This window comes from Sodiomyces alcalophilus (assembly GCF_042370955.1).
Source record: "Sodiomyces alcalophilus JCM 7366 unplaced genomic scaffold ACRALscaffold_2, whole genome shotgun sequence".
NCBI lineage: Eukaryota > Fungi > Ascomycota > Sordariomycetes > Glomerellales > Plectosphaerellaceae > Sodiomyces > Sodiomyces alcalophilus.
In genome coordinates, this window is record NW_027263533.1 from 5,645,010 (window position 1) to 5,671,935 (window position 26,926).

A 26,926-nucleotide genomic window follows, 5' to 3' on the forward strand; every position below is an offset into this window, starting at 1 on the left:
ACTGGCCTCGATATTGAATATGCAGCTATCTCGGATTGACGATGTAGCAGGACCGTTTAGTCGATAACCAACTTCCTACCTTGACTGAGGTGGTCGGAAGGACTGCCATACGATATCGACCGTTAGAGCAAACTGCTCTCCTGCCAGTCGTAATCTTCCTACGTCTGGCGTCCTACCTACTTCCTACTTCCTACGCCTGTTCTCCCATCACGCCCTGGACTATTCAGTTTCTTCACTATTGCCTTCACTCTCACCACCATATAGAGGCTTTCCAATATCCTTTTGCCTATTCACGGTCAACCAACGTCCTTCATCTGCTTCCTTCTCACAGCATCCTGCACTTTTCCGCCCTGTCCATCTGCTATTTCTCTTCTACAGCGTCATCTAAACTCTCCGTCTCCGAGGTATTCTGCACATGGTATTCCTGCCTTCATCCTCGTCATCTACCGCCTGATTTAGAGATCCTGGACTTCTACCAATTCACAACATCACAATCTCGGTATGAGCTGGCATCTTTAGGTCCTTTACGAACCGTCATATTTTCGTTTTTAGGCACATATTCCAGTTCTCCTCTAGGAAGGAGAACGCGTCTCTACTTTCCAATCTGTAACGGCAGTGAGTATCCCTTCCCTTCTTCTCTTGTCCACCATATCACATCACTGCTATTTCATCCTGACAGGTGTGAAGAACTTCATCCATGCGGTCCGCTAACTCGGCTGTCTATCAGAAAACCTCCCAACCATCTTGCGTCATGTTCGGTTTCACGCCTCGCAAGACGTTCATCCGCCTGAAAACCTCGACTCCTGCCTCCCAGCCGGGTCAGTCCTATCCTGGAGAGCCCAGTTATCCCCGTTATTCATTCGGCTTCGATTGCAACAGCAGCCCCGAAGACCACTCCGAGGATCCCCAGGCCCGAATGGACCAGCTTGAAAATCAGGCGTCCAACGGGGAAGACGGTGAACAGCAGGTTACCCAAGAGGAAACCTCGCCCCTGCTTTTGTATAGTGACTCTGCGAGAGTTCGACAAGACTCTCCCCAACAGCATGGTCATTTCCCTTTCTACACTTCTACTCCCGAGGCAGATGTTCGGGTTAGCTCCGCCGCTACCAGTCCCACGGTGATCCACTCCACCGAGTTCAACTTTCTCACTTCTGACGAGGACAGTGGTAAGTAATTGCCTGCGCATCCCGAGAATGATAGACCAGGGAAGTATGCTAACGGGATTCTGCTCACCAACAGACATGTCAGGCACTACCGACGAAGACGAGAACTCCCCGTCGATTCAGAACTGGCTTCCCTCTGCCAATGACGACGACAAGTGCGCAATGCTCGTCAAGATGAGCAACGACATGAAAAAACTCCGGGCCCGCAACAGGCAACTCCGAGCTCAAAAGAGACTCCAATCGTCCGCGAAGAGATCATCTCGCGGCTCGGCCGTTGCCACACCCGCCCTCGGCGCATCGACCGCTACTGTCGCCGATGCCGCCCTGGCGGAAATGGTAAGCCTCGTCGGCGAACAGTCTGTACGCATCAAGACCCTCGAGAGTCGCGTCATGGCCGTCCTCGACGAAAACAAGATGAAAGACGAGCGGATCGAAGACCTCGTCTACGACCTCGGGAGAGCCCAGGATAGCGCTCGGGCTTCCAGTGCGGCCCTGGGCCACTCGCAGGGCCAACACCACGAGGCCCTGGACCAGCTGCGCCGAAAGGAGGAGGAGCTTCAGGCGATGGCTCAGCAGCTCCAGCAGGCCCAGGACTCGTTCGAGAAGGAGGTGCGGGAAAGCCAAACCCGGCGTGATTCTGACGCCCGCACCATCGAGTCTCTGCGCAGGGAGTGTCAGGAACTCGAGGCGCGGCCCGCTCGCGAAACCGACGGGGGGAATCGTCTGACGGAACCGTGTGCCCTGTTGAATACCATGGACCAATCCTCTCGCTGCGAGAAGGTCATCGAGTCCGTCTGGAAGCCGCTTCAAGCCCAGGTTGCCGTTCTGGCCCGCGATACGCTCAGGGGCCCGATCCCTGCCACCGGCATGCTTCCCGAGTTTTACGAGGGGCTCTCTGCGATTTGGCCTCAGTGGGAGAAGCATACTGATAACCCGTCCATCCGCGCCGGCCTCGTTGAAGCCTATCTTTGGTCGCAGATTGAAAAGTACTGTGGTCTCGGTCCCAATGGCGTTTGGGGCGGGCCCATGGGCAATGCTTTCCGGAGTGTGTCTCGGAGTCTCGTCAAAGGTGAGTGATATTCGTGGAGAGGAAAGAAAGACGAAAGAGGAAGTAAGGAAAAAGGTGGTGCAAAAAAAAAAAAGGGGGGGGGGAAGGGGAAGGGGCGTGAAAAGGGGTAAAAAGGGGAAAACCCTCACACTATCCAAATTATACGCATTCACCGGCTAACAAATGACCTCTGTCGCAGACTTCCTCGGTGAGGACATCGACCCCGAAAAAGCCGCCGCCTATTGCTGGTGGCGAAGCAGTGGCGCTTACATGCTGTCTCAGACTCGCAACAACGACGACATCACGGGAGTCGAACAGCCCTGGATCGACACCGTCGACCGCCAAGTGCGCGTCCTGAAGCCCCTCCTCGTCCGCTCCCCCCAGCCAGACGAGAACCTCCAAGCGTTCCAGGAACTGCGGGGACGGCTCGAGAAGATGTTCTACAAGGTCCGCCTCCTCGACGACGCCTTCATGTCGTCTCGCCAGCTGTGGAGCCTCGACTTTTCCCGCCACGCCGACCTGTTCGATCCGGATGCGATGGTCCGCGGTTTCAAGGTGAAGGATAAGGACGGCGCCGAGGCCGCGGCCGCAGCGAATCCGTCCCTTGGCGAACTGCGCGTCAGGTTCGTCATCAGCCCGGCTCTGTACGTTCTCGGGGCGGACGGACGGTACAATACGTGGATTCTGTTCCGTAAGGCGCGGGTGGATTGTTATGCTGAGGGAGATGGACCGGCTCAACAGCCACGGCAGATGGAGGTTTCTCAGAATGACGGGGATTAGCCTGGGCTGTGTCAACGCTGACTTGACAGCACGGGAACGGGAGGCAGGACTACGAGTCTGACTTGCATTGGGTTGCTAGTTGCACCACCGACCAGATGGCTTGGAAGACATATGCTCTTTATTTTTGCTTATCTCGGGTTCACTAGGAGTACATCTCGGAGAAGCAGCTTGGTTCTGGCGATAGACTAATCTAGACGACAGTGGCAACGAAAATGAAACCATGCCGGGATAATCAATACTCTCTATTTAGCGTTCTACAAGTGCAATCAGGTTGAAAAGGACGATAAGCCCTCCGGAAAATTGACGACGGATTTAGGAATAGTTCAGTCATATAATTCGACCAGGCTAGTTACAATCATATACTAGAAGCGTTACCAAAAGCATACCAAGTTCTAGAAAACACGACAATCAGGTTACCGTCTTTATGCCGCTCCTAGTCAAGTCGTGTTTATAATCTATGACTTGTCCACTTCGGTCCTCATTCTCTCGCGTCTAACTTGGCAAAGCGTGTTGAGCAGTAGTTGATGACATCTTACCCCTGAAATGGTGGCTGGATGGCATCTGACGATGCTCCCTTGGTGTTGAGGGCACTGGATAAACTCCAACTCCCGTCTCCTTTCGCTGCCGCATGGATACTGGATATACTAGGTACCTACTCCAATGGTCCATTAAGACGTGAGCCTGTATTTGTAGACGGGGTACCTCGAGACACGGTTCATACGTAGCCGGCACTACGGTGGCTTCTCTTCAGTCAAGGCAGGAACGAACGTCCAGCCATTAATAGTCAGGCAAGAACCGGCCTAAACGAGGCAGAACAAACTCACCTGACCTACTGCCCTCCTTCCCATCTAGGCTGCCATGTTGGCTTTCCTGCTATATAAGTACGAGGCGGAAGGAGGACCTGGAAGCTTCCTTCCTGGATCAAGGAGGATTTTTTAAGTTGTCCCCTAACCTCCTACTTTCCCTCTCGCCATCTTTCTTACTACCTACTTAATCCAATTCTTGTCTTGCCCGTTTACTTCCTTTACTACTAACCTTCACACCTACCTGCCAGGCTGCCCTGTCTACCTGCCTAGTCCTACTTTGAAATTGATCCCTTCTTGCTTTTTTACTCTAAATAAGTATATAGGCTCTATTGCTACTTCCCTTTTATAAACGGCGCACAACCTTGACCACGATGACAAGAAAAAGAACAACAACCAGAAAAAAAAGAAGAAAAAAGAAAAAAAAAAGAAAACTCGCGCACAAAGACAAGCACAGAAGCAGTATCGCCTTTATCTTTTACCTTCATGCGCGGACTACGCTGCCATGTGAGTAACTCATCAACATATACACCTCTAGCCTCATCAACTCGCTCTTTCCTCGCATACTCAAACTCAGCCTCCTTGCCCTTCACCATCTCTTCCTTTTTCATCCACAGTCTGCTGACAATGAGTTCAGTAGTCAAGTTCACCAACCCAGGAACCGTGTAACTACGTAAACACCAGAGAAAAGCATCTCGCCATCATCCTCCCTCTTCTCAGTTCATCCTCACTCGGTCAAGGAGGGCACTTGACCTAAAGGACCCGCGTCTTACGGCCACGTTCTGTGTTCCAAAATTCACTTGTCGAATTCCATACTCCAACCTCGGGCCATCCCGATTCTTCTTCTTCTTCTTCTTCTTTCACTTCCTCTTCTTTTCTCCCCTCAGCCTGAACACCATACCTCTCAAATCCCCCATCACCATGGCGCGGTTCTATGAGGAGGTCCTTGTCGTCACTGCCAAAAGGCCTAATCCTGGCATGGCCCACGATATAATCAAAATTGCCAAAAAGCAAGATTCTATGGTGAGTGAAGTGATCTGGAGTTGTTGATATTGGCATTTCGCCAGCTCTTCCCTTCCTGTTACCTCGTCTCCCTCAAGAATCTTCCCTGTTTGACTGTTTGCGTTTGCCTGTAGGCTCTTGCTATTGTTTGCCTCTCCATATACGAGCGCCGGCATTGCCAGCATCTTCCATCTTGGACTTGCCTCCGTTCCCATGAGTGTTCCTCCACACTAACGACTCCTGAAATCTTCACCAGATCATCGAAATCCTATTCGATCCCGAGGCAAGAGCCTTCAAGATCATGTGCGAGACCAGTCACGCCGCGGCAGCCAGAGCCATCGTCGATAGCCTGGTGGCCGAGAAGCTTGCCCTCAATGGGCAAGCTTTCTTGGGCCACCATGCAGAGCTTAAGCTTGACGACTACGACCACGTCAGGTTCCCGGAGCCTTTCGCCGCGCTGCCCTTTCGCGCCACCCTCAATTTGGCGAATGATCCTAGCACGCCGCAAACCCTAGCCAACGTCATGTCCAACTGCGGTTACGATAATACAGAGGAGGGATGCAAGATCTTCGAGAAGAGGACCAAGACGCTTATTTCCTGCAATATGCCGGGCACCATTATCTATTTTGGCGCAAAGACTCAAGCAGGCCTGACCATGGCCATGTGCATCTTTCAGTTTTTCTCTGAAGGGCCGGTACGCCAACCCCATCCATGTCGACTACCCATGCCGCCGTGGCCGTGCTAACTGGTCCGGCAGATGAAGAGTCGCAGCAGCAGTGGGAGCAAAACAGTTGCCACATCCCGTACTAGCTTCGGAAAAAACATGCCCAATGATGTCGCTGCCGCCATCCAACTGTGGGTGACAGACGTGGAATCCCACAGAAACCCCAACAAAGCCGGCCGCTCTCGCGGCACAAAGAAAACCAACCATACCCCGGGCCCAACTTCAGGCTGGAGGAAATCGTCCAAGGACAAGAGTGACAGGATGCCCACGCGTCGCTCTGCCCCAGTTGCCCAACCCACTGCTGACCGGGCTGTTCATCGACATGTCGGCATGTCGCGAACCCAGGTACATGCAGGTAGCAGTGGCTATCCCGACATTGTGGAAACCTGGGTAAGGCCCCGCGGAAGCGCGGCTCGTTCAACCCCGGACAAGCTCGTCGACATTGATGAGCCGGAATATTCGGTCCAGTCCAGTGACTTGGTGGACTGCGGTCAGATTCCTAACATTATGGATATGTAGTTGCAGCCACGCAGATGGATGCGACAGAAGAAAATACCATTCGTATGGGTGGGGCATGGCCGTTCATTCACCTCTGGGGAAGAGGGAGGGAAAGAGGAAATTCATAATGAAATACGCGCTGCTTTAGAGACGAAAGTAGCATAGCAAACAGCCATGTCGTTGTCCGTACGGCTGAAGATAGTACTTTGCTTGGTCTCACCGCAATGGCACTAACAATTCTCCGACATCCCTGTACTGCCCCACCTTCACTTGACGTCGTCTCATCTATTGTGACGACTTGTTCTTGACAAGTCCAATTTCAAGAGTCAAGACTTTATTTTCTTTCTTCTTCCTTTTTCTTTCCACGGACTTTGAGAAATGCAATGACATCCGATACGCAGGGTTTCGAAATCCGGGGGACGAAAAGCGGTCCCAAAGGCCGCTCCCTCCACGCGACGCGGTCTTTCACTCCGGGCGCTCTCATCGGCCAGTTCCCACCGCCGACTTTTGCTTCTCCCCCATCTACGACGACGACGACGACACGGTCAGCTGTTTCCAACGCCATCGTTCTTCCCGCGACGGCCTCCCGTACCTCAACCTGCAACCACTGCTTCGCCGCGGCGGGACGGACGCTGAAGCGATGCACGGCCTGCCGGTCAGTAGCGTACTGCGGGGCGGCATGCCAAAAGGCGCACTGGGCCCTCATCCACGGGCGAGAGTGCAAGCCGCTGCGGCGCGCGGGCATGTCGGCCCTCGCGGCCGTGTCCCCTCCCTCTGGGCAGCCTGGCCGCGCGGGTTCAAGCTCGACGACGCTCCCTGACGGTGCGCCGCTGCCGGCGTTTTGCCGCGCCGCGATGCAGGTGCTGCTTCGCCCGGACTTGTACGGCGCCGTGGAGACGGAGCTGGAGGGCCACGTTGGCGGGTTCGAGGCGCGGCGGGAGGCGTGGCTGAACATGGAGGTGCCGGGGCGCGTGGTGCCGTCGTTTGTGAGGCTCGAGACGGGGATTGGCACGACCGAGGCGGATGTGCGGAGGGTGGTGGAAATTATGTGCAAGGTTTGTTTTCCTCTGCTTTGATCGGGGACGAGAAATTGGCCGACTATGGAACTGACATGCTTTTACTCTTAGATCCAAACAAACGCGTTTAGCAGGGCAGATGACCCGTCTGGCAGCGATGGCATCTTCCTCCATCCTACGTTGGCCATGGTCAATCACTCTTGCGTGCCCAACGCGACTGTCACGTTCAGCGGGAGGAAGGCGTTCCTTCGGGCTCTTAGGGATATCAAGCCGGGCGAGGAGATTGAAGTTTCCTACATTGGTACGCCACTCATCATCTCTTCCTTTACTCAAAATCTCTCCCTCACTCCCTTGCTTTCTCTCCCTCTCTCTCTATATAACTGACTGGCCGACAGACTGCCAGCAACCTTTGGCCCGCAGGAAACGGGACCTGGACCTGTACTTCTTCGAATGTGGCTGCCTCCGTTGCAAGCACGACATGGACAACTACCAAGTGGCCATGCGCGCCCCGGCGTCCGTCATCGGGCTGAACGCCGTCAGCCTCGCGCCGGACCTCGACAAGACCCTCCGCGCACTCTCGGCGGATGGAGCGCAAAAGCGAAAACTGGCGCCAGTCGGCGACGACATTCTCCCTCGGAATAAAAAGTCCACCTCCCCCACCGAAAGGCGCCGCCAGCTACAGCGCGCCTACGCGGCGACCGGGGTCGCCGAGTCCGGCCCGTGGGCTCTCGCGCCGGTGCCTGACGTGCTCTCGGAAACGGTCGGGTACTACGCCGACCGGGGCAACTTTGAGGCGGCGCTGGCGGTGGCGTGCCTCGCGGCGGTGGAGAGCGACCCGTTCCGATTCGTCGAGCCGTTCGACGTCCAGCGGCTCAAGGGGTGCATGTCGGTCGCGACCGTTCTGACCAACACGGCGCCCAACGAGGGGGAACTGGGCCGGTTCGCGAGGCGCGTGGGCAACGCGGTGCCGCTGGCCGGGGAGGACCTGGACGTGTTCGACAAGCTGGACCAGTTGTCGCTGTGTCAGATGGTGCTGCTGCTCATCGTCCGCTGGGCGCCGCTCGGGCACTCGGAGGAGTGGGAGGTATACCGCGCAGCCCGGGAGACGTTGGCGGAGATTGAGAGTCTGGAGGGTCGGGAGAGGGAGAATGGTTTGATCAAGGCGTGGAATTTGGAACCGACCGAGAAGCAGATGGTCGAGTTTTTCGATTTTGGTGTGATCAAACCGGTTCGCGCGCTGGCCCGCTTGGGGAAGGCCGTGTTGGCTTTGGATTTTGGGTTGGACAAGGACCTTTGCGTGGAGTAGTGGTGGATTGGTTGAGGCAATATACCCAACGTGCAGAGACGATGACGGTTTGCTCGTTCGTAGTGCAGTGGTTAATGGGAGGCAAGTCTTACGCCATGGGTCGGCAGTTCAATCACCTGGAGGAGTGTATATGGCGTCAAGCGCCGCCACTCCTCGGGACTTCCGCTTCACCGTGTTCCTTGCTCGGACCCCGGCCATGGTCTGCCGTCGAGTGTTGGCTTGGCGGTTGCCGCTGCTGCTGCTGCTAACTGCGGAGACGGTTCTATTCCGGCCTGAAGACGCCTGGGACAAGGGAATGTCCAAGGGCGAGCTCGCCATGCTGGGCCCTGCATCATCTCGGGGATGGGCAATCCGTTTGGGCGGGGTTTCGAGGTTGGCAGCTGTCGCGGCAGGGTCTCTCGCGCCAGCCGCTCGTCTTTTGCGGGCACCCTCCTGGGGGAACCAAGATGCTTGCCCGTGATGATCGTCGTCCTCCTCCTCCCCGCTGACTCTCGGCTCCCGCTCATCGCGGACATTTAGTCCATTCTGGGCTTCGTCTGCACGCTTCGCCTCGCACGCGTCGACGCGGCCTTCCAACCTCCTCATTCGCGACTTGAACAGGTCAAACTCCATCTGCAGGCTGCTGACCTGGCCAGCCTCCCTGCCAATCTTGGAGACGTTGGCGGTGATGATCTCGAGCTCGTTGGTGGGGTAGTCCGGCTTTGGTGGGTCGAGGCGTCGGGCGCGGTCCTGGGCCATGGTCTCCCTCATCTGCCTGAGTTCGGACTGGAGGACGGAAAACTGCCGGGCTTGCTCTTTGGAGGCGGCCAGGGCGTCCTTGGCGCTCTTCCTGGCGGTGTTCAGTTCCTGGCGCAGAGAGGACGTCTCGGTCTGCAGGTTGCGCATCTCCCTGTTGGTGCCGTGGAGGTCGGCCTGCAGATGGTCGGTGGCGGCCTTGGCGCTGGTTGTCAGCTTCCGCATGGCCGAGACGGCGGCGTTGGCCGCCTCCATCTGGGTCTCGAGCTTGGCGAGGGCACTCTTGTCGGCGGCGTTTTCCTTGACGGCGGACAGCCCGGCTTTCAGGGGTTGAAGGTCGTCTTTGTTGGCTTCCAGGTCCCGGCGCAGGTCTCTGATGGTGTCGTTGAGCTTTTGCATCTCCCGGTCGATGCGACTCACCGAGTTGTCAAAGGAGGACACCACCTGGTAGGCGGCCGTGTCGATCCGGTCAATGTCGGCGCGTTGGGTGTCCAGATCGGCTTGAAGGCGTCCGAGTTCGAGAGACGCTGCACTAACTGAAGCGTAGGCCTCATGGAAGTGTGCACCACCACCGCCACTATCCATGGCACTGACACGAGCGCTGTCCCCGGGGGTAGGGTTGTCTGGCGAGGTGGTAGCGGCAGTGTCTTGCTTTGGTTCGGACACAACGGGTTGCCTCAACTTGAGAGACCTTTGGATGTTCAACTCGGCTTCCTTGCGTGCCCTAGGGGCGCGCAACTTGATGGCTGCTCGGCGGAGAAGAATCTGATTGCTTGTCGATTTTCTCTCTCAGTCGGATGGCGGATTGGATGGGGGTAGTTCTGTGATGAGGACGTAGACTCACTCATGTAGGACATGATTGACCGGAGAGGTCACACATTTGAGTCCGACATTGGCCTGGCACTTGATGCACACGAGGTCTTGAAGCAGACTGAGGGCGCGCGTGGGAGGGAACAAGGCGTGTTAGCGGATGGCGTCTCACGGCATGAAGGCGTATGGAGGAATGACTGTACCAATCTGCGACGAGGGTTCCGCTCTCACCATCGCGTTGGGGACCTTTGGCATCCAGCTTGACGATATCGGCCTCGACGACGGGACTACAGTAGCCTTTCCCGATCTGCACCCAGAGATTCACAAAATTGGCCAATTCCGAGTCGCAGGAGGCGCATTGGCAACGCAGTGTCTCCATGGTAAGTCTAACGGCGCGTCTGGGAAGATGCGTTTACCATGTGAGGAGAGGTAGATTGTGAAAGTGACGTGCGCCGGGTGACATGAAGTCCAGACAGATTCCTTTAGGTGACTCGGTGTGTCTGGAGTGTCAATACATTATAGGAAGACGGAAATCCGAGGTCTCGCTGGAAGGTTGAAGAGAGGATGATAGGTGGGATATGGGCTGAAGAATAGTAAAGATGGAGAGAATAGGAATCCAACCACGTAGTTCTAATCCAATGAGGTGAGAATGAGGCTATTCGACCTCTGCCCCTTGAACGAAACGAGACTGTGCCAGGCCAAGGTGAATGGAGTGGGCGTGAGAGTTGTAGGAGGGCGAAGGGCGAAGGAGTAAAGTGAAGCTTCAGAGACTCTCTCAAGATACTTGAGCTCCCCATATAAATCCGCCTCTCATTGGTCAGAGGAGAAGACCCACTCTCCCCGCGGAACACAGACGCGATGTACTTGTGCATCACTTCTGCTGGAAGTACTCTAGAAGTACCCTCTTCATGTACCGCGGCCAAGGTACTTCTTAGTAATAATGGCTACCTAAATTTCGTGTGCTTCTACAAAGTACTCCATACTTTGTACCCTGTCAAGTTTTCCATTACGGTACGTACCTGCGACGAATATCTGAAGCTTCCTTCTTCTTTTCTCAACCACCCCTCGTCCCTCTTTCTTCTTCTCCCTATCACCACCATTCCCTGGGCAACATCACTCTTCTCTTCTTCAGGAGATATTACAGCCCATTTAACATCACAGCCCTTCATCCGCCTGCCACATGGTCCGTTGTGATCATGGGGAAGAAACAAAATGCGAAAAAACGCGCGAGGCTCGAAGCCGAAGCCGCCGCTGCTACTGAAGCCGCTGCTATCGCGCTCGCTCCCGGTGGCCTCGCCGACACCATTGGGAAGCTCCAAGTTGCTCTCGCCGCCGAGTCTGAACAGAAGAGCGACGTGCCGCTGGGACAGGACGAAAATCTCGCTGGCAATCCCCCGACCGATGCTCCAGCGTCCCAGAACCAGACCAGCAGCGCCGCCCTCAAACGACCCGCCCCCCACGACGAGCAGGAAGAAAACGACGGCGGCGGTTGGCAAAAGGTCGAACGTGCCAACAAAAAGGCCAAGAAGATTCCCCGTGAGGGTTCCAGTTCCTACCCTGCCATATCATTCTCCTCCGCCGCCAAGCTGTACTCCAAGATCAACATCGCCCAGCTGCGTGACCTCGTCCTCTACATCTTCGCCGACGGTCCTGCTCCGCAATGGGTCGCCGTCCAACATCGCCCGCAGTTCCGCAAGGTCGTCGTCCTCATGGTCCCCGGTCTCGAGGAGGCCATGTTTACCGAAAAAGTCAACTTTGACACCTACAACACCACCCCGCCCAAGGACGAGAACCGTACCATCACCTCCCCGGACGACTTTTACCCGCGCCTTCTCAAGTCGGAATGGCTGCCCGACGTCCTCAAACCCTTTGTCAACATGTTCCCCCACCTCTGGCCCGTCCGTGCCCCCGGAGACGACAAGCACATGAAGCTGCACTCGCCCCTCGGCACCTTCCTCACCGCACCCCTGCCCAAGGACAAGACCAAGGGCGTCAAGTCGGCCAAGGAGCCCCACGGCTGGAAGAACGAGCGAACCCGCATAACCGAATTCCTGGCCTCCGAGGAGGAGCTCGAGTCCAACGGCCACCTCCTCCACCCCGCCCTGATCCAGGACCCGGACAGGCGCGCCGCCTTCCGACCCCCCGACGGCTGGGTCGTGACCCGCGTCGAATCGCTCCAAGACGCCCAGGTGCCCGAGGAAGAGATCGAACAGGGCAGCGTGACCGCCGGCCGCGACTGTCTGGCCCTGGACTGCGAGATGTGCATGACCGGCGAAGACGAATACTCCCTCGCCCGCATCAGCGTCCTGGGCTGGTCCGGCGAGGTCATCATGGACGAGCTGGTCAAGCCCGAAAAACCCATCACAAACTACGTCACCCACTTCTCCGGCATCACCGAAGCCATGCTGGCCCCCGTCACCACCACCCTCCAAGATATCCAGGCTAGACTCCTCGACCTCGTCACCCCTCGCACCATCCTCATCGGCCATTCCCTCGAATCCGACCTCAAAGCCCTCCGCCTGTCGCACCCCTTCATCGTCGACACGAGCCTGATCTACCCGCACCCCCGCGGGCCCCCGCTCAAGTCCTCCCTCAAGTGGCTGTCGCAAAAATACCTGCAACGCGAGATCCAACGAGGCGGTGCCCAGGGCCACAACCCCGTCGAGGACGCGCGCGCCTGCCTCGACCTCGTGCGCCAGAAATGCGAAAAGGGAAAGCTCTGGGGCACCTCGGACTCGCAGGGAGAGAACCTGTTCCGCCGCCTCGCCCGGGCCGGCACCTCCTATAAAGCCCAAGGCGGCGACTTGGCCCTCGGCGGCTTGGCCACAGGCAAAAGCACCGCCGCCGTCGACTGGGGCGAGCCTTCCAAGGGCCCCGGCGCCGGAGCCACCCACCGCATCGGCTGCAAATCCGACGACGAGGTCGTCCAGGGCGTGATCCGCGCCGTCCAGGGCGACCCGGACGGCCGCGAGATTCGCGGCGGCGGCGTCGATTTCGTCTGGGCCCGCATGCGCGAGCTCGAAGCCCACCAGGGCTGGTGGAACAACAACCGCGTCGAGCAATCCAGCAGCGACGGCGGTCCGCCGCCCACCATCCCCGCCACCAGTGGCGACGGTAGCCTCGGCTCGGTATTACTGCAACAACGACCGCAACCACCACCACCACCACAGGCCGATGTAACCGACCACGACCCCCGCTCGTCCTTAGAACAGTGTCTCGCCCGCCTCACCCACCGGCTGCAGACCATCCACGCCGCCCTGCCCAAGTGCACCGCCTTTATCGTCTTCTCGGGGTCCGGTGACCCGAGGGAGATGGCGCGGCTGCAGGCCTTGCACGCCCAGTGGAAACGAGAATACAACACCCCGGGCCGCAAGTGGGACGAGCTCAGCGTCAAGTGGAACGATGAGGACGACCAGGCCCTGCGCCGGGCCGTCAGGCGCGCGCGAGAAGGCATCGGCTTTGTGTCGGTGAAGTGACCGCCATATAATATTGTTACGCGGAAGGGCAATGTATGGTGTACATGACGGGACTCGTCGCATGTTGCCCAGGCTTTACTTACTGTCAAGGAGTAATGTTTTTGTTCACGCTGCTAAATACGAGGGGCTGGAGGTCTAGGAGGCAGGCGTATCGGTTTTGCTTCTTTCGTCGAGACCAATCTGTGAAAATTAGACGGCCGGTGAAGCACGACAACGGACATGGGGGCATATATATCATGGTACAGTTGCTGTTCACCACGGACGACGGCATTCAAGTACACCACCACACTTACTACCAAAGATACCCTGGAAGACACGGTATGGGCTTGTACGTTTTGGACTGTTTGCTTAGACCTTAGACGGGATGACCTGCGTTCATCCGACATGAGACGAGGGAGATACTACCACGAGACCATGGGAGTAACGGAGATATATACCCTTGTTTTGCGCTGAACCTTTCGTTATGTTGTATTCTTCTTCGTATTGTCCACCACAAGGCTCTATTAGATCATGCTCGTCTTACCAAAAGCCGATCTATACTAGAAATCAAACTCCCCCTTGAAAATAGAGGGATCCACGCCCGCAATGACCTTATCCGCCAGATCCCGCCGCCCCATCTGCGTAAACACCCTCCTGAGGGTATCGTACAGCGTGGAGCTGCGGTTCTGCGCCGTCATGCGGTCCAGCCTCTCGTCGAGCTCGCGCGTGTTGGTGCCGCCGGCCGCCGACGCGGAACCGTCGCCCGCGCCGCCGAGAATCTCGTACGCCTTGGACCGCCCGCTCCGCTCAATGGCCTTATGCATGTCGAGCGCGGCGAGGAAGTGCGCGGCCGCCTCGGCGTGGCAGCCGATGTTGATACAGCTGACGCCGAGGTTGTAGCGCGCGCGGACAAAGTTGGGGTGGATCGACAGGGCCTTCTCGTAGGCGGCGATGGCCTCCTCCGACTTGCCCGAGTTGGCCAGGGTGGCGCCCAGGCGGTTCCACAGCAGGTGCAGCTTCTCGCGCTGCGTCGAGTCGCCCTGGGCCGACGAGTTGAGCGCCGCGGTGAAGCAGTCGACGGCCTTTTCGTAGTCCTCGGCGCCGTAGAAGAGCACCCCGAGCCCCACCTGCACGTCCGGGTCCATGTGCTCGCCGTCGGGCGAGAGCTGCGCCGCCCGGATGAACTGGTCCGTCACCTTCTCGCGGAGCACCTGGCGGTCGGTGAACCCGAGCTCGGCCGGCGGGTGGAGGTCGTCCGGGGACACGATTTGCGGGTACCGGACCGACAGCCAGCGCTCGAGCGTGCGGTACGCCGTCGAGTCGTAGCCCTCGTTGGTGTACGACACGGCCAGCGCCATGAGCGCCGACTGGTTGGTCGGGTCGAGCTTGAGCGCCTGCTCGAGCGCCCGGAGCGCCGCCGTCTCCTTCTCGTTCTGCGCCTGCGCCTGCCCGAGGTACACCCAGGCGTCGACGTGCTGCGGGTCCTGCTGCACGGCCGCCTCGAAGGCCAGCGCCGCCAGCGAGAGGTTGCCGCCCTCCTTCATGATGCGCACGCCCTCCTCAAAGGCGTTCTTCTCGTCGGCGAAGATGTTGTCCTCCTCGTACAGGTACGTCTCGATGACGGGGTCGCCCAGCCGGCTGCCCCAGTAGTCGCCGCCGAGCCCTTGGAGGTCGGGCGGCGCCCAGTCTTCGCCTTGGTCGAACTTGTCGAACACGTCGTCCTCGACCAGGGACCGCGCGGCTTCCGTCTCGGCCTGGATGCCTTTCCATATCGACTCGAAATCGCCAAACTCGTTGGTCTCCGACTGGATCGCCCTGTCCATCTCTTCGAGCTCCGGTTCCGCCGCCATGGCCTGCTTGACGTCCTCCCGGTCCTGCAGCTCCAACTGCGCGAATTGCTCCTCCCACTTATTCTCGTCGAGCTCCACCAGCTTCCCCTTGCCCTTGGTATCCTGGAACTGCTGCTGCTGCTGGATGGGCGCTTGGTGGGACATCATGGGCTGGAAAAGTGGCTGACTCCTCATCATCATGTGGGGGCTCGGCCCGAACTGGTAGTTCATCGACGAAGACGACGACTGCGGTGCGTTGAGGGGGCTGGAGAGGGAACCCTGAACGGCCCCCGAAGGTTGCTGCTGCTGCGGCTGGTGGTTCATCTGCTGGAATCGTGCAAAGTCGTCGGGAGAAAAGTGTGTGCCTGGAGGTGCGTTGAAGGCCGACTCCATCGCCGCCTGATTCTGGTATTCGTTGGCCCATGTCGGTGATGTTGAGGCGGCGCGCATGTGAGCGACATGTGCGGGGTCCAGATGCACGGCACCGTTGGGCATCGGGATGTCTTGTTGGAGGTTGGGCGCCTGGTTGAGGAAACTGTTCATCCTCTGCCGTCTTGTCAGTAATGGAGGGTCTAGGAAAACCGTTAGGGGAGAGTACGGCCACTCACTTCATCTTGTGGTGCGCTGGCAGCAGCACTTCGAAAGGTGCCGGAGAGCGCAGTCGGACCCCTCTGGGCCAGCCTGTCCCTCTGTAGTTGATTGTCATCTTGAACGTGCTTCTGGAACTGGCTAAGGGGATTCCCTGAAGTAGAGCACTCTGCGCCGCCGAGGAATGACATGTTGAACGCTCGTGGAGGAGGGTGGCGGGAACGGAGCGAAGCGGATCTGGCGGGGTATGATGAGGCACGCGAGTAAATGTAGAGGCTGCTGTTAAACTGTAAGGCAATATTAGAAGGAACGAAAAGAAAAGATATGCAAAAGCGATATATTCGTCCAGGCAGTTGGTGATGGAAGATGGCAGAGGAATGACTTGCGGAGTTGGCTGTCGGTTGATGTCGAAAGGTTGACTGATCACCACCTGACAGGCCAGAGGTGGATATACCGAGGCTCACCGGCCCGATGTTTGGGGACGAAACTGTACTGTACTTCGTACTTTTTTCTCCGAATCGGTACCTGCGCTGTTCTTATTGGTGCAGGCTGGACGGTACTCAGCAGGTACGGGCTACAATGTGCGGCCCACAAGTGACAGCGGTACTTTGTCGCCACCTGAGACCAAAAGTCGCGGCAAACCTTAGTAATTGTTGTACAGTACCCGACTTTTATATTTCAATACCAAAACTCGGTCACCATACATTACATAGTCTGTGGTGACAAGTGCCTAGGCTTCCTCCAAGACGACAGACATGGCTATTATACAGTCAACTGGATACATACATAGTGTACAGTCAGTCATTGCTCTTCCCAAGACCTTCCAGAGTCCCCAACTTCCTCGCAGCCTTTTTATCTTCATATCGTGACACACAAGAGAGGAGAGGGAGACTTTCTCGACCCATCCAGATCTCTCCATGTCCAAGGGAAGAGAAACTCGCAGCCCACTCTACGCATCATCGCCATCCTTCTGGTGTTGTTCCTACTGCTCCTTCGGCTGTTGCTCCTGCTCCTGCTGCTGCTGCTGCTCCCGCTCCTGCTGCTGCTCCACCGGCTGGTGATTCTGCCGCTGCCTGCGCTTCGCCTTCATCGACATGGCCGGCGTCACCCGGAGCGTCCTCCCCCGAACCTGCATCTCGCTCAGCTTCTCCGCCGCCTTGGTAGCCGTCTCCACCGAATGGAACTGCGCGTGCGCGTAGCCGAGCGGCCAGCCCGTGGACTTGTCTGTCGCGATGCGCACGTCCTTGAGGTCCGCCAGCTCGGAAAACACCTGGTTCAGGTCCGCGTCCGTCGAGTCGTACGGGATGCCCCCGATGAACAATGTATCCGTCTTGGGGCCGTTGTATTCCCGCGCCCTCGGCGTCCGTCCGCGCCTCGGCTGCGCCCGGAGCCGTCTGCCGTGCCAGAACGTGCCGTTGACGTTCTCCGCTGCCACCTTGACGCTGTCGATGTCCTTGAAAATGACGAAAGCCCAGCTCCTGGAAATAAATGGGTCAGTTGCCGGTTGACATTGTAGGGGAAAGTGGGAAGATTCAGAAACACAGAGAGAGCGTGCGGTATGCTAAACAAAGTTGAGAGAGCGTGCTATTGGCATGACTTACTTCTTGTCCTCAGGCCGGTACACCTTCGTGACCTCGCCGTACTTTGAAAACGCCTCGATTATCTCCTCGTCCGTAAGCCCGAACGCCATGTTCTGAACCCAGAGCGATCGAGGGATGTCATGCGTGGCTTCCTGGGTGGTCTGTTGTGCCGCCGCAGTCTCCGTCTCCTGTTTCGGCTGCTCCCGGAACATCTGTGTCTGCGCCAGCGCCCTAGACGCCGTCACCGAGAATGGTCGAGCCGCATACTGCGAGTAAACGAAGCGGGGGGCAACCGACGCTGTTCGCAGAGTCGCGACGTTGGCCCAGGCCGCGGCCCGGATTGCTGCGCTGCGAAAGGACGACCTGTGACGCATTGCTTGTCAGGGCACATTCACACAAACTCTGCTTGAATCGAATTGATGGTAACGTACATCTTGATCTTGACACCTCGTTTGGGTTTCTCTCAATGGGACGAGTTGATGGGTTGATTACTAGGTAGGTAGGCAGGAAAACTTGGGGAGGTCAGAGATTTTGAATGTACGAAGTACCTTGCGAAGGTAGGTCCAAGCCAGGTACGTACCTTCACAGGCCGCCTCGGGATAACGTCCGCATAGTTACATATTCCACCCGATATTCGTGATAGGTCTTATTGCATATCTCAATGACATTCCCGTAAGTCCATATCCGTTGCTACCATGTCAGCACCCGTGCTGTACACCTTAGTTCACTCGTCTCGTGTTTAGGAGGTACGAATATATACAAAGTAGGGGAGGGACGAGACACGTCTTATACGAATCACCATTCTCACGAACATTGAACAATCCAAGAAGGAAAGGGCAGATGTACAAATCGCACGTGGAATGTCTTGCAGGCCACGCCCCGGCAATTGGCATACCAGAGTCGTAACAATACAGGCCGGTTCCATCACTGGCTTCCGCTGACCACGGACTGACTAGGGCTCCTCGTAATTGCAATAACCAGATGCAGATACCCGTCTCCGTGATCGTATGCCCTTCCGACTCCCCCGCAAAAGTCATGCCTGGCATTTCCTTTCCGTACATAGCCCGTCAGAACAACAGGCCCCGTGCAATGCACGGCCATGATCCTTCAAAAGAGCTTTCTAGAATTCTCCAAAAGGGGTATATACGCCATCCCTCGGCCGCCGTGGCAAAGAGCCTCTCTCCTCTCTCCAGCGATGAAGCCCCGGCTTCAAACATACAACACAAAAGAAATACAACGTCTCGGACCGATGTGGTTCGGCTGTCCTAAGAGATATAGGCAAAAGAACTAAGGAGGTCGTCCAAAAAAAAAAAAAAACTTCTGTTCTCCTGCTCCTTGGGAGTCGAGCAAAGTGTCATCCCTTGTTTCCACGCCAAGTTCGTCGGCTACTTCTCTTTCCAGTTCGACCAGAAGAAGAGAAAGAAGAAGAGAATAAAGAGAAAAGAAAAACACCTGTACCATCAAAACAAACATGTTGGAAATGAAAATCTCCCGCTAGGGGATGTGGTGTCGTTGAAAGTAGGCAATCGCAAGTTTTGAATAGTGATAGCAGAAGGCGGGTGGCCATCAGTACCTCTCCGGTGGCCTGTAGCCATTGGCCCTAGGCGCCTCGTATTGTACTCCCGTCATGGATTCGGGTCCGCCGGGCGGGCCCCCGTTCAATGCACGCAGAGAGGGAAGCTCCGGCCGGTGTGCATAGGGGTCCGACGAATACGAGCCAGCCGGCGGCGGAGGAGGCGGGCCCGGAGGAGGGGGCCCCACGGGCGGTGGGGGGTGGGCGGCGGTCCGGAATGGTTGATGGCCTAATGACTCGTTCACCCGGCGCAGCCGCTCGTTTTCTTGCGCCAGGGTCGCATTTTGGCTCTGCATCAAGCGCAGTGACTCGGTCAGGCGTTGATGCTCGGCGATGGCTGTACTTCTGATTAGTTATCTTCGCTTGGGTCGCTCAATGTGACGGGGCAAGGAAAGAACACTCGGCGACGCGGGTGGCCTGGAGCTTCGGATGCAGAGAACTACTGTACCTTTGGTCAGAATTTCCCACTTGGACGCCTTGGCACCTCGTTCTTGAGGCATGAGGTCCCGTAGTTGGTCGAACAACTCCTTCATCTCCGTCCTCCTCTTCCGCTCCGCCAGCTTATGGCTCTTTCTTAGCTCCGGAGTCCGGCTATAGGGCTGAGATCCCGTACGCGACGACGCGTCCTCGTCCCGGAGATCGCCTATTTGCTTGTGTTGAAAGGTGTGATGGTGGACAGGCGGAAAGTCCGATGAGCCGCCTTGTAAGTGGTTGTAGTCTGTATTGTCCTCGAGGCGCCTCTGCCCCGGTGGCAGCCTGGACTCGGTTGTGAACTGACTACTTGCGATGCTCTCGGTGACGCTGCTCCTCCGAGAATCGAGGTAAGACGTAGCGGGGCCTATCCTCGACACATCGTCCCCGTCGGGAAAAGCCCACGCCTGGCCCTTGGTGGGTTCGGCCGCCCGAGCAATCTGGCTAGTCGTGGGGCCCGTGATGGTGGGTGCCGTTTTGGCGTGCTTGGAATGGGGGTCTCGTTCAGCGCTCGGCTGGTAGCCGTTTGAGATGCGGTGGACGGCGACGCTGTCCAAGGCCGGACGCGGGTTACGCTGTTGGTTCAGGGTGTTCTGGATGGACGATGTGGATTGGTTGTGGCTGGCGTAAGGCGAGTTGCTCAATCGCATATCACTGAATCCCTGGTTCATCCTACTGTCTAGGCTCTCTCGGCGGGCGAGTGCGGATTCGAAACCCGTTGTTGACTCGAGCGACGGGCGGTCGGATCGACGGTGCGCACCGCCTCCGGGCGTAGGAGATACCATGGACGCAACACTCATGTTACCCTGGGTGGGAGATACGAGCGACTGGAGGGCCGAGGTCGTGGCAACAGGCGAGGGGGTCTTGTCGGTCGGGGACGAGTGGTAACTCGAGCTATTGGGGCTGAGAACAGGTATCGCGACAGTGGAAGCGGTCGAGTTGTCTGGGAAAGGGGTTTGTTAGTCGTTTTTTTGCTCTCCTCCCAGAAGCGGGATTCATGTGGGCCACGGCCTACGCTTGCTAGAGGCATCGGTGCTAGAGAAGTAGGCCGAATCGCGGTTGAGATCTGGGTTAAGGACGTCGGCCAACGGCGCTTTTTGGGAAGATCTCTGAGAGTCCATGGTGACGGAAAGTAGCTACAATGGAGGAGAACCGGAATGAAGAACGCCAGGTAAAACGAGAGAGGAAAATAAGAAAAACGGTTGGAAATAAAGAGAGACGAAGGGTCGAACGAGTCTCCAAGGATATCGACGCGTTTGGCGCGTGGGCACGTTGCAAAAGCCGAATGATAGACTTTTCTCGGGTAGGCGTCGTTGAGGCGTCGAAGAATAGTTCGAGTCAGATCAGATCGAGTGGTTCGACGTTCTTTTTTCTTTTGGCTGGCCCGTGTTGGAACAATCGAGATCCGATAGCATAGATTCGGTGGATTTTGCAATTTCCTCCACCCTTGAACAAAAACCCCCGTTGCGTTCTGACGTGTGAGAGGACGGGAGTGGCCGTCGTCGGTTGGAAGTATGGGACAAAGCGTGTTCAACAAGACGGTAAACGATGAGATGACTTTCCACGAAGTTCGGTCAGGTAGAGAGCACGGGAAGATGAAAAAGGAGTGAAATGATGAAGGAGTGGACGCTGGTGGTGGTGACGGGAGTGTGAAAATGGGAGAGAGAAACAGCGTCGGAATCGAAAGCGGCCGAAGGAGAGTGATAATAGTGGAGAGACGGAATTGAGAGGGTGGGAATGGTGGGATTAGATGGAATTGGCAGGGCGGCCAGAACGGGGGGGAGAGAGGGGGGAAATAATTGTACGGAGTACTTCCAAGCAGGTACGACTCGACTCGACTGGGGGCATTTCAAGACAAATCCGAAGCGCAGCCAGCCGAAGCGGGTGACGCAGCAGGGGGTAGGTGGGTAAAGTCTGGGCAAGTCAGGGCCGGGGAAGGCGTCACCGAGGTATTATTATGGAACCAATTATGGAACCAAAAAGGCAACCGCTAATAGGTACAACGTACATACCTTCGTTGTAGGTACATAGGTACATGCATAGATAACTGATTTCAGCAGTGGAAAGACTAACAGGCACTAGACCAAAAGTAAATAGTTCTCGTAGGCGTGATGATAAGCCGTACTGGAGTAGTGGACGGTTAGTACCAAGTACGTACAGGTACAAGTCCACAGTACAATATATACAGATGCGTGAAAAGATTGCCCGATGTCCGTAGGTACCTAGTGTGCCGGGCCGTTTCCACGTTGTAGTCTTGGGCTGTTGTTGGCCGAGATTGTTAGCCGTGATGAATCGGTGAACGAGTGGGAACGATGACAAGGGCCATGAGGGTAAAAAAAAAAAAAAAAAAAAAAAAAAAAAAATCACAAAGTCGCGAGCACAGATGAGAAGAGCAATACAGGAGCCGCCTTGTCGCCTGCTCGGGGAAAGTTATCTGAAGCCTGGCCCACACAGGGGTCTGCGCAGGGCGGGTAATCTAGTGGATAATCTAGTGGAGCTGACCAGTGGGGACGAGCGCAGCGGCGGCTGTTCAGTCAAATCTTGTGAGAATCCAGGGATCCAGGGCAGGGGACCGGGGTATATTTTATTTTATTTTGTTTTGTTTTGTTTTGTTTTATTTCTCGGGGATTCGGTTTGTGGGAATGGGAAAGAAAGTATGGAGAAAATACACTGGGGAAATAAACGGGGGGCGTGGTGCGTGTTGTGTACAACGGACTTCGTACAGCACGAGGCCGAGTTATGAAAGAACAAGTACTTCGTACATACTACATGCCTACACATGTATGTACGTTAGGCGTCTACATATTCGTATGTAGTTCCATGCGTTATACTGTATACATACGTTATAAGGTACTTGCCATGCCTCTCTCAATGTGATGGACTAACACAGTACCGTGGCGCTTTGTCTGTCAAATGTTCGAGTCCTCCCTCTCGATCACCCCGAGGGCAATACTTTGTGAGACTCGTGAAAAGGCGATGCTCATAACAAGCCATATGTATATCGGTACATAAAATGGTAGCTGCGAATCTGACAACAACCTGGGACTTCGCTTTCCCGGCTTGCTTCCGCCGGCCATCGGGGCGGGGGGCACACCTGCTATGGGAGAAGAGGACATGGAAAATCTGCGCCCAAAAGTGGGTTTGCAGATTACGTTGTACAACGTACAGGTGCAACCCAATTCACATCCCGGTGATCCCAATTACATTGCCTCTAGTAGTAAAATGTACAGTCGGTACAATACGTTGTATGTACGTTGTACTCGCGCCTCCAGTGTCTACGAAGTACGTTGTACGCTCGACTCGTGCCGCTGCGAGTTTGTACGCAAGCGCCTTTTACCATCCCATCTCATCGGCTATTTCTTATTCCTAGTGTAAGGTACCGAATCTAAATTCGTGGGTCGGGCAAGATGGAAAGTTACTCTGTGTGTGTGTGTGTATTGTTCACAATCTCGATATGGATGTACGGTGTAATTATAACGTACAGTCAGTATCTGTGCCTCTCTCTCTTTTGTCTGGTGCAATGGCTAAGTTGCGCGTGGTGTGCGTTTTGAAGAGGCAGGTTGACACGCGGGACCACGGATAGCTTACTAATAAATACCTAAGTACAGAGTACACACCGGGGAATATCTGCCCCTGTCTGAAGCTCGAAACAAATTGGAAAGACGGAATGAAAAGACTCTGGAAGCCCAAAGGAAGATGCAAGGTACACGGGGCCGCCACGAAGACAACGCATTATGGGTTAGTAAGACTAAGAACAGAAGCAGTCAGCATACCTTATGTACGTTGTAGGTGGGTGACATCCTTCGACTTTTGGCGATGGTCGGTACCTGTCGCCGAAGTACTACTACGAGCTATACAACGTACACATCTACAATACACGCAGCACGAGCACGCGCGTCCTCCGTACACAAGAGAGCATGGGCGTCCACGCAGGTGGTATTGCATCCGTACACCCAAGGGAGACGCTGCACGTACGTTGTATGTATGTATGTACATACAGTGTTGTAGTTGTACTCTGTATTCAAGCACAGCAGAAAGATCAAACATCGTAGGCAAATCCTCCGCTTTTGCCCCAGGCTCCCGGGCCGGCACACGCGTCTTCACCGATTGGCATTGTTCTGTTTGGTTTCCGATAGTCCTCTGCAGTCCCTTGGTCACGGCTGACGAATATCCACCTGAAGAATGATTTCTAAGCTTTCGAGGTACCACCGGATTGCGGCACCGAGCCCCTCGGACGAGCTCTCCCCCAGTGCTCAGTTCTCGGGGTCTTCGTGTCTACAACGTACGTTGTAAGCGGGGGAATGGGCGGAAGGCATTTCTCCTTCAACGTCGAGCAAGCCAACCCACGGACATACTCTGAACAAATGGCAATTGTTTTGGAACGTACTAGCGAAGACGTACGAAGAACTCGATAGTCCACGTGTTCGTACAATATACAAAGCGCACTGCGCTGACCTATCCCGTCCACTGTGGCTGGCCCAAAGGGTATATACCTACCGAGCGTGCTTAGAAGTCCTGCCCCGCCGTATCCAGCACCAGCATCCAGCTTTCCATCGATGTTGGTTACTGCACTGTTCTCACACCACTCTTGATCTCATTCCGCCCTATAGCGGCGGTTCCTTTGAGTGCCCCGGTGTTAGCACGTCAAAGAGTTAAAACAGGCCTGGATTATTGAACACTGTCAAAAATAAACGCGAAAGGAAAGGCCAGGGATAAACAGTACATCGGCCAGTCGCTCGTCAAGCCCAAGCAGGTCAAGCGCCTGATAATATGGAATGCCGCTCCGGCGTATGAGGTACAATGTGCTAAAATACACTATCATGTATGGTGACTACAAAATATGAATGAAAATCGTTCCAAAGACTGCGTGGCGCAATAAAGTATGCCCAACGTGGTTCGTGCAAGACCACTAGCTTTTCGCTAGGTCATCGTTAGCCGGTAACGACAAAGCAGAAAAGATCAAGGAAGAAACGAAGAGTGCGAAGGCGTACAACTAGTTTGGTCTCGAGCCAAAAGAACTGTTTCCCTGATGACTTGTTGGGACTGCCAAAAGCCATGGTGGGGGATAATACCTAGGTAGTGTAAAGTATTCAGGACTTGTCGTGACGCCAAATTGAGGGGTGGGTGTGTCTGTCCCCTTTCTTTTACCACATGGCCAACAACGTGAGATCTAGTCCCTGCAACGCGCGATCTCCCGAAGGACAAGCCACCACGTGAAGGACTAAAAGGCGAGCCCGAGGCCGTCCCGTTTATTGGTAGGATTCTGGATGGTCGGGTCAAAACTCTGTCCGGCAGACCCAACCTAACCATTCCAACCAAGGCGCCCGACCCAACCAATGGGCACTTTGCCGGTGTTAGGGTCACCTTGATTATCCAAGCTAGGAATAGGCCCGCCTCGCTGCAGGCTAGCCCGTGCTCTAAACAAAGCTGTCCACGTCCGATCCGCCGATCCTTTTCCAAATCCTGTTTTCTATCGATAGCCACGTTTTCGCCAGCGTATGTACACAGTACGTTGTACGTTGTGTACAGAGTACGTTGCACTTTGGAGCCCTTTTTTTTCCACAGAAAGGTGCAGAAAGGTACTATGGATTTGTTACCCCACCCCCTTTTTCCCCTTTTTGCTTCTTATGGATACGTAACGTAAACATATCAGCGTGTTCTGCAGTATATTGTACAAGAGTACGTACTTTTGACAGCGATGGAGACATGATGGCCTTGATCCCCTCTCCAGGGTATCCTAAAAGCCACGGGAGGATTGCGTTTTATCAGCCATGATTAAGCAAGGCTTATCCAGATTTGATATAGCGTGCACTTTTACCGACGGGGCATTACGGACGGCTTCCGTTACTCCGTACTGGAAACCCATAGGGGGTACGTACCTCTACGTGCACGTTGTACAAAGTACGCCGTCCGTTGTTGTAGGTACGAAGTACATTGTAGCTACGATAGAAGCTGGAGAGGTGAATGTTCAACTCAAGTTTGGGAGCAATCAATTACTAAATTGACTCAAAGAACCTCACGCCACATTTCTACAGAGTACGTTGTACAGTGGGAAATGTCGGTTTATTACCCAAGCACACACAATTGTGGCGTCTTCATGGTGTTGCGAGGTTTAGCCTGACTCGTTTCTTCGACGTTGTGCCAAATCGAGGGTCGCCCAAGCCTTGCCAGCACCGAAGCAGTCGCCGATTGAGAACCACTCGTCCGCAAAGGGAAAGATGCTTCAAGGACTGGTGAGATTTCCCATCCACGTTGGTGTCCCCAACGAGCGCTGCTCTTACCGAGCTTACGTAAGAAGAAGCGGGGAGAGGAACGGCGCGGAACTCTATGCGCATACGCATTCTGCACTCCTCCACGCCGTCCCCACTCGTTCTTCGTCTTCCCCAACAGCACAGCTACTCGACTATAGGTATGGAGGAAACAATGGCCACGAGGACTTACTATCACAAGCCCAAGGACGGCTCCATCTCCGTTGGTGCACCTCAGACGCCCGGTCCGCATGGGAGGCTCAATGCCATGCCCTGGCGTACAACGTTACCTTCCGTCTGGATGCGAAGAGGCAGCCATCGTGCATATAATACAACGTACATACATATTCCGTACAATGAGCCGTCCTTCCACTGGTGCAAGTACGTTGTATTATCGACATGGGGCGTCGGCATACCGTGCTGACGACCGTGTAGTACACCTACGTTGTATATGTACTAAGTACGTTGTATGGCGCGGAGAGCTAGCCACGGAGGAATTGACCCATTCTAGGCTACTCTCCCCCGTCCGCGGAATCGTGAATGACGTTCAGCATTCTGGTACATAGGGTGTCAGTCGGTCGCATTACCACTCCGCAACCATACTTCGCATGACGCCGGTACTTACGCTCCGTCCATTTCATCCGGTCAGTCGGGACCCGAACCGGACCCGACTCGGCAATCGCTCATTCTGCCCATTGTACGAATATGAGTACAACGTACATACAAATCTTTTGTGGTATCCTGACCGCGGCACTTTGTTCACAGCTTCGCCCACGAGCCGGCATTTAGCAGGATCCTTCGCCCAGAACGGTCGAGACGTTCATTTGACTCATTATTTCGCGGGAGTCCGTCTGCTCACGGGACAGGCGCTTCCATCACCTACACATAAACGTACGAATCTCATGACGCGCAGCCGCGATGATAATACTTAGTATACAGGCGACAGTGACAACATCGGATAAAGTGAATACGGCAGATAGTCGACAAATCATACTCTGTGTTAGCGACTTGGCGATCCCTCCAACCCCGCATTACGCCATCCATGGGCTCCAGACTTCACTGTCACTTATAGGGCGGCTTTGGTTATGGGCCCGTGGAAGTGGGAATAGTATCAAATGCGCGCGCTCTGAGCAGAATCGGGTATACCGTACATTTGTCGTTGTACCTATTCATTTATGTACTCCCAAGGCATTGCCCATCTCCCGCGGGCCTGTACAGTTTTGTGTTGTACTCAGTGACGGATTCCTCAACTCGGTACGTACATACGTTGTATGTTGTATTGTACAGAGTAGTGGTA

The 26,926-nt window shown here is 55.5% G+C and overlaps 9 protein-coding genes across 10 annotated transcripts; 5 read left to right on the top strand and 4 right to left on the bottom strand.

The window, feature by feature from the left end:
* Positions 1-751: 751 nt before the first annotated feature.
* On the top strand, positions 752-2,991 carry ACRALDRAFT_1069219 (uncharacterized protein; the record flags this gene model as incomplete). Its single annotated transcript, XM_071017645.1, has 3 exons — positions 752-1,166; positions 1,240-2,232; positions 2,411-2,991. The coding sequence occupies 3 exons, from the start codon at positions 752-754 to the stop codon at positions 2,989-2,991; spliced, it is 1,989 nt and encodes a 662-aa protein (XP_070878118.1).
* A 1,724-nt stretch (positions 2,992-4,715) lies between these two features.
* Positions 4,716-8,678, top strand: ACRALDRAFT_1080656 (uncharacterized protein; the record flags this gene model as incomplete). Of its 2 annotated transcripts, XM_071019056.1 has the most annotated exons (6): positions 4,716-4,817; positions 5,053-5,490; positions 5,554-5,910; positions 6,420-7,073; positions 7,146-7,335; positions 7,430-8,678. In XM_071019056.1, the coding sequence occupies 6 exons, from the start codon at positions 4,716-4,718 to the stop codon at positions 8,338-8,340; spliced, it is 2,652 nt and encodes an 883-aa protein (XP_070878119.1). In that variant the 3' UTR covers positions 8,341-8,678. The 2 variants fall into 2 exon arrangements, with proteins under 2 accessions (XP_070878119.1, XP_070878120.1); XM_071019057.1 differs by lacking the exons at positions 4,716-4,817; positions 5,053-5,490; positions 7,146-7,335; positions 7,430-8,678 and having other exon boundaries at positions 5,835-6,661.
* On the bottom strand, positions 7,811-9,932 carry ACRALDRAFT_1080657 (uncharacterized protein; the record flags this gene model as incomplete). Its single annotated transcript, XM_071019058.1, has 2 exons — positions 7,811-9,821; positions 9,920-9,932. The coding sequence occupies 2 exons, from the start codon at positions 9,930-9,932 to the stop codon at positions 8,449-8,451; spliced, it is 1,386 nt and encodes a 461-aa protein (XP_070878121.1). The 3' UTR covers positions 7,811-8,448.
* Positions 9,933-10,793: 861 nt separating this feature from the next.
* Positions 10,794-13,361, top strand: ACRALDRAFT_2017933 (uncharacterized protein; the record flags this gene model as incomplete). The annotated part of the gene is made up of 2 exons (XM_071019914.1): positions 10,794-10,809; positions 10,885-13,361. 2 exons carry the CDS (start codon positions 10,794-10,796, stop codon positions 13,359-13,361), a joined length of 2,493 nt encoding a protein of 830 aa, XP_070878122.1.
* A 539-nt stretch (positions 13,362-13,900) lies between these two features.
* On the bottom strand, positions 13,901-15,948 carry ACRALDRAFT_2026485 (uncharacterized protein; the record flags this gene model as incomplete). The annotated part of the gene is made up of 2 exons (XM_071020393.1): positions 13,901-15,715; positions 15,778-15,948. 2 exons carry the CDS (start codon positions 15,946-15,948, stop codon positions 13,901-13,903), a joined length of 1,986 nt encoding a protein of 661 aa, XP_070878123.1.
* Positions 15,949-16,409: 461 nt separating this feature from the next.
* Positions 16,410-17,874, bottom strand: ACRALDRAFT_1075391 (uncharacterized protein). Its single transcript, XM_071018376.1, has 3 exons — positions 17,769-17,874; positions 17,359-17,700; positions 16,410-17,235 (listed from the first exon to the last, which is right to left on the bottom strand). Coding segments are annotated over exons 1-3 (840 nt in total). The 5' UTR covers positions 17,771-17,874; the 3' UTR covers positions 16,410-16,739.
* Positions 17,875-18,177: 303 nt separating this feature from the next.
* Positions 18,178-18,876, top strand: ACRALDRAFT_208166 (uncharacterized protein; the record flags this gene model as incomplete). Its single annotated transcript, XM_071022402.1, has 5 exons — positions 18,178-18,239; positions 18,294-18,369; positions 18,401-18,501; positions 18,539-18,588; positions 18,680-18,876. The coding sequence occupies 5 exons, from the start codon at positions 18,178-18,180 to the stop codon at positions 18,874-18,876; spliced, it is 486 nt and encodes a 161-aa protein (XP_070878125.1).
* Positions 18,877-18,903: 27 nt separating this feature from the next.
* ACRALDRAFT_2099187 (uncharacterized protein) lies at positions 18,904-20,502 on the bottom strand (the record flags this gene model as incomplete). Its single annotated transcript, XM_071022935.1, has 3 exons — positions 18,904-19,247; positions 19,359-20,324; positions 20,397-20,502. The coding sequence occupies 3 exons, from the start codon at positions 20,500-20,502 to the stop codon at positions 18,904-18,906; spliced, it is 1,416 nt and encodes a 471-aa protein (XP_070878126.1).
* A 1,262-nt stretch (positions 20,503-21,764) lies between these two features.
* On the top strand, positions 21,765-26,883 carry ACRALDRAFT_208168 (uncharacterized protein; the record flags this gene model as incomplete). Its single annotated transcript, XM_071022403.1, has 16 exons — positions 21,765-21,837; positions 22,033-22,075; positions 22,272-22,337; positions 22,402-22,516; positions 22,550-22,605; positions 22,654-22,752; positions 23,265-23,352; positions 23,584-23,709; positions 23,915-24,016; positions 24,911-24,950; positions 25,047-25,113; positions 25,187-25,252; positions 25,533-25,750; positions 25,772-25,924; positions 26,395-26,520; positions 26,702-26,883. Coding segments are annotated over 16 exons (1,620 nt in total), but the record flags the coding sequence as incomplete, so codon positions are not given.
* Positions 26,884-26,926: the final 43 nt, after the last annotated feature.

What these genes read in the sequence shown, in the direction of transcription:
- ACRALDRAFT_1075391 (XM_071018376.1), bottom strand. An exon ending in TACCGGCCTGAGGACAAGAA is followed by an intron (nt 17,236 to 17,358) that starts GTAAGTCATGCC and finishes ATTTATTTCCAG; the next exon opens with GAGCTGGGCTTTCGTCATTT.